The sequence below is a fragment of the Ovis canadensis genome, chromosome 10 (genome assembly GCF_042477335.2).
Source record: "Ovis canadensis isolate MfBH-ARS-UI-01 breed Bighorn chromosome 10, ARS-UI_OviCan_v2, whole genome shotgun sequence".
In the NCBI taxonomy this organism is placed as follows: Eukaryota; Metazoa; Chordata; class Mammalia; order Artiodactyla; family Bovidae; genus Ovis; species Ovis canadensis.
In genome coordinates this window covers 92,405,220-92,414,416 of record NC_091254.1, presented here as the reverse complement: position 1 = coordinate 92,414,416, position 9,197 = coordinate 92,405,220, and the positions used below count along the sequence as shown (strand labels likewise).

At 39.0% G+C, this 9,197-nt stretch overlaps 1 protein-coding gene across 2 annotated transcripts; it reads left to right on the top strand.

Moving 5' to 3' along the window:
* Positions 1-242: 242 nt before the first annotated feature.
* TEX30 (testis expressed 30) lies at positions 243-7,983 on the top strand. 2 transcript variants are annotated; one of them, XM_069602412.1, is made up of 6 exons: positions 243-407; positions 3,415-3,488; positions 3,972-4,202; positions 5,084-5,135; positions 5,646-5,851; positions 6,500-7,983. In XM_069602412.1, exons 2-6 carry the CDS (start codon positions 3,474-3,476, stop codon positions 6,671-6,673), a joined length of 678 nt encoding a protein of 225 aa, XP_069458513.1. In that variant the 5' UTR covers positions 243-407; positions 3,415-3,473; the 3' UTR covers positions 6,674-7,983. The 2 variants fall into 2 exon arrangements, with proteins under 2 accessions (XP_069458513.1, XP_069458514.1); XM_069602413.1 differs by lacking the exon at positions 3,415-3,488 and having other exon boundaries at positions 276-407; positions 6,500-7,840.
* The last annotated feature ends 1,214 nt before the right edge of the window (positions 7,984-9,197 follow it).

The following is a 9,197-nucleotide window of genomic DNA, read 5'->3' as shown; positions in this document are numbered from 1 at the left end:
TAAGGAACAAAGTACTATTAGATATGATACAATATGGATGGAATCTTCTTCTGATCACGCGGCATGCGGTGTCTTTTTATGACTGGTGCAGCTGCTGGAAGGATATGGCTGGGACGCCGAAGGATCCTGAGGAAGTCGGGGGTGAGCAGCGAGGGGAGGCGGCCCGGCAGCGCCCCCTGGGTTTGAGCAGCAGACACCGTCACAGCAGAGGCGGCAGGGGCGGGAAAACTCCCGCTCCCAGCGTGCTCCGCGCGCCGGCTCGCGCGCCTGGGGGCGGGGCCTGCGTGCGCCTGCGCTGTAGCGGAACGCGCTGGCGGGCGCGGCGAGGCGGTCCCTTCGAGTGTGGTAGTTCGCTCCCAGAAGGGAGTGAGGACGGTTAGGTGCTGCCGGCCACTTTCCCGTCCCTGGTAAGTGCGGCGGCTGTGGCGGCGGCGGCGGCAGCGGTCGGGGCTGCTACTTGGGAACGGCTTCCGAGGGCTTTCCGCGGTCCCTCCAGAGGCGTTTCGGGCTCGCGGCCGTTGCCCCTCAGGGGCTGTTGGGCGGCTCCGTGAGGCGTGAGGCGTCGGTTAGGTCCCGCGGGCCGCGGCCGCTGGGGCTTCGGCCGGCCGGTCGGGAGGCTCCGAGAAGGGATTGTGCGAGCGGGGCGAGCCGGGCACCGGCGGCCCCCGAGCGAGGAGGGTCTCCCGCGCGCCGGCCACCGTGCAGCCCCGACGGGCGGAATCGGACGGTCCTCGGGCGCCTGTGGGTCCCCAACCGCGGGAAGCCTGGCCTCGAGTTTCTGTCCTTGTTCCGCTTGTTGTCGACGCAGCCCGGACCCGCGACCCCCCCCTGAAGAACTTGAAGTCTGACAGTTGCCATTGCGTTTGCCTCGCGATTTCCAACGTTCCGCCCGGACGAGGCGGATAACGCCCGAACGTTTTTTTCCAACTGAAAGTTAAGGGGTGGTGGCATCCGATCATCCGGCTTCGGATGTGGTCTCTTGTCGCGTCCTGACGACAGTAGTCACACAAATCACTCTTGAAAACGCCCACAAGCGTGGTCCAGACGGTGAACGGTCGCAGCCTCTCTCCGAAGTTGGTGGCGTTTGCTGCCTTTGAAGACACCGAGGCGCAGCCAGGCTCCAACCCCGCCGCCCCTTCTGACCCGCTAAACCCGAGATTTATTAGCTAGAGCAGGTCGGAATTAGATCCTAGTGGCGGCTCACTATTGCCCCTATAGTCCAGCACGTGTGTGCACTGTTGGCAAGGACAGACTGTCCATCACGCAAGAGAGTGGTGTTTGCCAGAAAAAAGAAACCACGAACACCCTACTTGTTGAGGAATAGTAGAGCATTCTAGGTTAAGAGAGTGGGTTGAGGACCTGTATCTAATTTTACTCCCTGAAATCTCACTGAAAGTACAGTACAGGGATTTTCAAAAAGACACAAACCCACAGAGCTGAAGAAAATGGGAAAGAATAGCAGTAAAATACTGGACTCCAGAAAGCAAGTGTCGTACAATTATATACAAAATCTTCAAAATGTGCAGAAACTGGCAGCACGGGACACTTTGGGAGCTGGCAATGAATGGTGCTGGGGATGGGTGTGGATGGCTCAAATAAAGACCACTTGGGTGAGGTCTGTCTGAGAAGTAGATAGCAAGCTCTCCTTCCCCGTTTCACACTGGTAGGATACTGCTTCTCTCCCACCAGGAGACTGGAGGCTCTTCTCTTGAGAACATAAAACGGGATCTTTGAACCTGGGGACCCCAGGCGCAATTACGAGGCTACATTTGTGAAAACAGACAGTGAAGGCTGAAACCCTTCATCCTCCTCCTCCAGTTTAAATCCCAGAACTTTTTGCAGCTGGTCTAATACCTTTCAGGCTCTGTATGAGAATTCTACACACACATACACGTAAAGGGAAGGATCTGTACAATAAATTAGTCACAGTGATGGCTTCTTGGAAGGAAGAGGAACTTCGTGGCTGGGGGGAGAAATGTGAAGAGACTTAACTATTCACACATTTTATTCTTTTAAAATAATGTACCATGTGCGTATATTGCCTGTTCAAAAATGAAATGTTTCTTAAATGCAAATAAATACACCCTTTGACGCAGGAGTTTATAGATATGTCTACACACGTGTTAAATAATGTTAAGTACAGTGCCACTCATTGCAATATTGCTTTAGAAAAAGATTGGAAACAGTCTCAATTTTCAGTAATAGATGGTTAGTAAAATAAATTTTGTACAACCCTCCTTTGGAATATTTTGTAGTCATAAAAAAATAGTGAAAGAAGCTCATTGTATAAAAAAGAGTAATCACAAAGATGTATGTTGGGGAGGGGGTTCAGAAAAATATATTACTAGTTTTATAAAAAGATGTGTGTATGTATATATGTATATAAAATACCTGAAAGATAAGCAGAATATTGATTGCCTTTGAAGAGGAGATCTGGATGGTAAGGCAAAAGTGGAATTAGGGAGAGACTTTTCACTGTATATTTTTGTACATTTTGAACATGTTATTCATTGAATAAATTAGTAAATGTTAATAGGAAAAAAATTAATGATCCTGATGTTAAGCATATCCTCAACAATAAAAGATCTCTTACTACAAGAAAGAATACTGTGTAACAACCCTGAAATCTTAGTGGCTCAGAGCATTTCATGCCCTTGATTCTTCAGGTAGACATTTCATGGTTCTTCAGTGGTTTAGATGTTGATTGGACTAGGCTGGACTCCAGACTTCAGTTTTGAGTTCAGATCTGCTCCATGTATCTTCACTTCATTTTTCCATGAAGCAAAAATACATGGAGCGTACTTTTCTTGGGGCTGAAGGTGAGAGTTTAAGAGCACTTCTGGAAAATTTGCCATGCTTCAGCTCAGAAGTGGCATTGAAACATCTTTTGGTTAAAGCAAGTCACATAGTCAAGCCCAAAGGTAATAGTGTGGAGATATACATTCTGTCTACTGGGAGGTTTCTGCAGTCTCAGGACGAAGGATGTGGATGAATGCTTCCATTGCAGGGTAGAAGGAAGAACTGGGACCAGTAAAGACGAAGGAAGTGGGTTAGTAGAAAGATGCTGTGAAATTAGGTTGAAGATAGTTGGTTGAGAATAAAGATGCTTAGGAAAAATACATATTTATATGTATCAAGATATAGCATCCAACTTTGATATGAGTCTTCTTACAGAATGCATATTATGGTATCACATTGACTTTATCTTAGATAACATCTGCCAGCCCCACTCCTGGCCCTATAACCAATTCTGAATGACCATAGGAATGAAAATAAATAAGGTACATGTGAAGGTATCAGTTCTTAAAGTAGTTATAAATGTCTTTATTTTAGCTACTAAATGCGTTCATTAATAGTTCTTGTATCATATCCATGTCTGCCAACCCACCTTTCACAATAGAATCTTCTTTTCAGGGAGATGTCCTTTGCTTCTCAGATGTAATGCACTTAAAGTTTGTTATTCAACAGTGAAAATGAGTCATACAGAGGTAATACATATTTTCATACATTCTGCATCTTCAGGATTCCTTTTTTTTTTCTTCTTGTAGTCATGTGGCTCCAGAATAATTTTCTTATTTTCAGCTTGTACTGTGAGAGACAATAGAGCATTAGTGATTAGGAGTGAGAACTTTGGAGCAGACTGCCTGAATTTGGATCTTAGCTAGTGGATATATAACCTTGGGCACATGATATAACATACTGTGCCTCAGTTTTCTCATCTCTAAAATGGAAATTGTAACAGTACTTACCACAGAATTCTTAGAAAGGTTAAATGAGTTAATACATAAAGAGCAGTTATAATAATATCTGACATACAATAAGTACTTAAATATAAATTATAATTAATATTGCTTTTTATTTTGAGGCTGTGATTTGAATCATTTGTATTACAGAACAAACCTATATAGTTATTCATTTGTCTGAATAGGCATGGAAGTAATTTTTGACCCCTTTATTCTCTTCAATTCCAGGTAAAATTAAAAATACCTTTTGGAAATAAATTGCTAGATGCTGTTTGTTTGGTACCTAACAAGAGCTTAACATATGGAGTCATTCTTACACATGGAGCGTCAGGAGATATGAATCTCCCTCATTTGACGTCACTGGCATCCCATCTTGCCTCTCATGGGTTTTTTTGCCTGAGGTTTACCTGTAAAGGCCTTAATATTGTACATAGAATTAAGGCATATAAATCAGTTTTGGTAAGAAAATTTCTTTATATTTACTTAAAACAATTCTATTTTTTAAATGCACAGTAAATTGACAAATTTTATTAGTCATTTGGTTTAATTTTAAAAACACTAATGAATAGTCTTAGAAACTCAACAGCGTGTGAAGGCTGGGTAGTGGTCAGATTGCTCTTTTTTGCCATCAGTTTCTATAGGGATGAGTGCTCACGTCATAGATATTTCTCCATGATACTGCCAAGGCATCTACTTATGATGTAATTTCCTTCTTGGAATTATATAACTTAAGCATATACAGTTCTAGACAGCCTCATATGCTGTGAGTGTACAAATAGCATGATTTCCATGTTGGAAACTAAAATCCCTGGATGAAACCCGAAATTTCTTTTAATCCAAATTACTTCAAGCGTGCTAAGTTTTTCAGAGCTTTAAATCAGATGTTAGTTGTAGCATTATCAGATTTTGCCTTCAGTTCAGTCTCTCAGTCGTGTCCGACTCTTTGTGACCCCATGAATCGCAGCACTCCAGGCCTCCCTGTCCATCACCAACGAGTTTACTCAGACTAATGTCCATTGAAGTTGGAAGCTTTTAACTGGCTCTTTTTTTTCCCTCCAAATTTTTTTCTTTAAAAATGTTTTAGTACTTGAATTTTTTAGACAGTGTTTTTGTTTTCCCCACATATTTGCGTGTATTACCCAATATATGACTTGATGGTGAAGGCATGACCAGAAGAGCAAAGAACTGGTTACCTCTTCCAAGTAGAATCCCTTAAAATGTTGTGGTTGTCTTTTTAAAAGTTTTTATACACTTTAGTAATGATGAGAAATATGTGTTGGTTTTTCCAGTGGAATATTTCATAGGAGAAGAATTGATGGTTTTTTGGTTGATTTTTCTAGAATTACCTAAAGACCTCAGGAGAATACAAACTTGCAGGTGTTTTCCTTGGAGGTAAGTTGCAATACTTGTGAATACTTGTTTTAAAATCTACTCACATTAATACAGGAATAGGTAATCAAGAATTAAAATTAATGACAGGAATAGAGTTAAGGATTTTTTTTTTGTTTTGTTAAGTCACTTCCAGGTATAATAACATCAAGGTAGTTTAATACTTAAATTGAATTTAAGCCAAATACACATGTATTATAACCCAAAGACGTCTCCTTTTATTATATTCTTGAATCATCCTCTGAACTGATCCCTTCACAAGGTTTGTCTTTACCTCTTTAAGTATTCTTTCAATAAATAATAATTTTTTTTTTTTTAAGATTTGATTTAGGATCAGTTTTTAGCTCTTCACAAGTCTGTGGGTATTGTGGCTTATTAATTGCCACCTTCTGTTGGTTAAGTATAGATAAGCAATATGATGGATGCATAGTAAATTAAATCTGCCATTATCATCACTACTACTTTATGTGAATGTCTGTATTTCAAACTGAACTTGATTTTAATTGATTTTAGGTCGTTCAATGGGCTCAAGAGCAGCTGCCTCTGTACTGTGTCATATTGAGCCTGATGATGCTGATGATTTTGTTCGAGGTCTCATTTGTATTTCCTATCCACTGCACCATCCAAAACAGCAGCATAAACTTAGAGATGAAGATCTCTTTCGTATAAAAGATCCTGTACTGTTTGTGTCAGGCTCAGCAGATGAAATGTGTGAAAAGGTGATTATGACTTGCTATTTGTGTGAATGAAACAGAATGAAAGAAACATCTTGGGAACAAGATGCTACCTGCAACATTCAGTCTCTTTTAAAAGATGCTGATTTTACTATGCTGCTTTTGTGTCTTTGGTACCCTGTTACTGAGGGGAATCTAAAACTATGGAGCATACTGACAATATTCAACCCTTGTAATTAGGTATAAATTACAAACTCTTACTTAGCAAATGAAGGATTAATATCTGAATCTTGTGAATTTGGGATTACTAGACTGTATATTTGTTTTATCATTTCAACATTTAATCAGATTCTTCAAATTTGTAATAAAATTGACCCTTGAAGAAAAGTAACTTGTACATATTACTAAATTTTAGTGTCTTTCCCAGAATATATAATTTTCTTGGGAAAAATACTTCTTATAAGAATTTTTTGACTTGTCAAGAATGAATGCTTGATCTGTTCTATGGTGTTTCTATATGTAAGAAGTCTGTATTGTTACTTCTTGCACGATCCATTGCCTCAGAAGTTATCTGTAGAGTAGGTTTTAATATTTAGTGAATGAATGCCAAGTATAGGCGGGGTAGGAGAGAGTAAATCTTTATGAAACACCAAGAGGGTATTAGTCTAGTATCATCTTCTTTTTTCCTTTTAGAACTTGTTGGAGAAAGTGGCACAGAAAATGCAAGCTCCTCATAAAATCCACTGGATTGAGAAGGCAAATCATTCCATGGCAGTGAAAGGACGATCAACAAATGATGTTTTCAAAGAAATAAATACACAGATTTTGTTTTGGATCCAGGAAATTACTGAAATGGACAAGAAATAATTGTGTATAAGTTAAAGGCTATGTTATTTTGAATACAAATACAGTTAATTTGTTAAAGAAGAGCATACTTCTCGGCATTATGAGATATATTTCAGACTAATTTAATGTTCTTTCATGTTCCCCTGTTTTTAAAACACATTTTAATTGTGAAATTAATGTTCTTTATAAAACGTCTCTTGAAAGTACTGTTATAGTTGTATAAAGATGATGTACAAATATTGAAGGTGGTCTAAATATAATTTATTTTCTTTAATAAGTTTTGAAAAATTAAACGTTGAATTTTGTTACAACAGAACTTTTGTCTTATTGCAGTGCAACTCAGAAAGTGCTCTTAATTGTGCAGAGCAGTGTAGTTTTTATGAAGGAAAAACAATGCTTTAGTAAATGTAGTCAGTTTTATACAATGTATACATCTAAGTCACCTAATGTTTTGCTAAATCTCAAGGGATAGATGAAGATACATTTTCAAATATGAGGACTCTGAACATTGTTTTTAGAATAAAGTAACAACTTTTATTGAATAAATGTTTACTGAAGGTCTGTTACAGGAAAAGCTTCATTAGGTTTACAACAATGAGTAAACATTTGGAGTTTAATATAGTAGGGGAACTTGATGTCTAAAGCTCTCTGATTAAGGAGAGAATGAAATGAGTAAATAGTGGAACTAACATCTGTGTTGTATCTAGACAGAGTTAGGGCTCTTAATTTTGCTTTGAGAAGTGCAGGTATCACTTGGACTAGACTTGAATGGTATTAGTTAGATATGAAAATTTTAGTTTCTATATTTCCTATAAAAAATGCAAAAAATGTGATGAGGCTGAAGATCTATCGTATAAGTTTGTAGTGAGCAGTGGTTTCTCTACAGTAGGAAATTAACTCCCTGAGTTCCCTACTGACCTCAGGTTAGGCCGTTCCAACAGCCAGGGCAGCCTAGGAAGCTTTCAGAGTTTTCAGGTCCCTTGTTTCTCCTGCCCTGATGAAGTCAATGGATTTTAATTTTTCTAAATAGTGCATAAAGAACAAAAATCTAGATAACTATCTAATGTGTATATTAGATATAATGTGAATATTAGAATCAAATGTACTATTGCAAAATCAAAATTTCCATGTCACACAGTGTATAATAGTTACTTTTTGACTGAATTTCTTGAATGATGCCTTAATTTTTAAAAATAGTGTATAATTAATACTTTTAAAACAAGATTGAATAAAATATTAACAAAAAATACTTAACCAAAATTAAAAAAATAAAAATAAAAGCACATGCATAACTGGAAAATAAAATAAAATAAAATAAAAATACTTAACCAGAGCTGACAAATATAATAATGATCTATTATGTGTAAATCAATTGGCAAATAATATTGTAAACCAAGAGTGAAACTATAAAAAGGAAAATACAAAGGAAAACTTACTAGAATGCAGACTATAGCATAAAAGTACAATGAAGAAATAGATTTGAAAGATTACTAACCAGTCTTCGTAGTCATAATAAAGTTTGCACACTAAACTATAGGCATAATATGGATAACCATTCAAAGATACTACTGCAAATATAAGGATAACGTAGAAGTTCATTTAAAGTTGGTTTTCCCCTGACTTGAGTTGGGCTTCCCAGGTGGCTCAGCAGTAAAGAATTCACCTGCCAATGTAGGATATGCATGTTCAATCCCTGGGTTGGGAAGATCTCCTGGAGAAGGAAATGGCAACCCACTCCAGTATTCTTGCCTGGAGAATCCCATGGACAGAGGAGCCTGGTGGACTACGGTTCACAGGGTCGCAATGAGTCAGACACGACAGCACAACTCAGCTAGCCCTGAGTTACCCGTAAGAAACTACTCCAGATTGATGAAACAGCTTGTCATTGGAGAACTGTGTACCATGGGTGGGGACCACATAACTGCATTTTTGGTTTTCATGATGGGTGGAGTGGTCCTGGCACCTCACAAGAAAGGGATTCTACTAACATCCTGCAGGGCACAGGACAACCAACCACTACAAAGAAGTTCCTGGTCCAAAATGTTAGTAATTCCTAGGTTGAGAACCTTGTCCTTGACAAACCAGCTTTGAGATTTAAGTCCTTTCTCCTTCACATTAGCTTTTCTACACCACCCCTGAATCCATTTGCTTTCCTTTTAGTTAAATCCTATATTTTCAGTATCAACGTCTGATTCTACCCACATTTTGTTAACACTGCGTGGTTTACAAGCCAGGCCCTTATCAATTCACATCTGTATAGTTACAGTAGCCTAATTCATTTTACTATTGTCTCCTTGTACCAGTAAACCATTTAACACCTTTAACCCAGAAACTGTTGGTGGATCTCCAAAGGTGATTGTTAAGGTTAAAGACCTTAGTTCAAGGCCCTCCACAATAGGCTCTACCAACATTTTAACCTTATTTTCTTTCCCCCATACTCTGAACCTATACATAGTACTCCAGCTAAATTCACTGCACAAAGTTTTGGAACAAAGTCTTTCTGCCTTTTCTTCCTGAAACTTTTTTGTTAGTCTTTGTCTGCTAC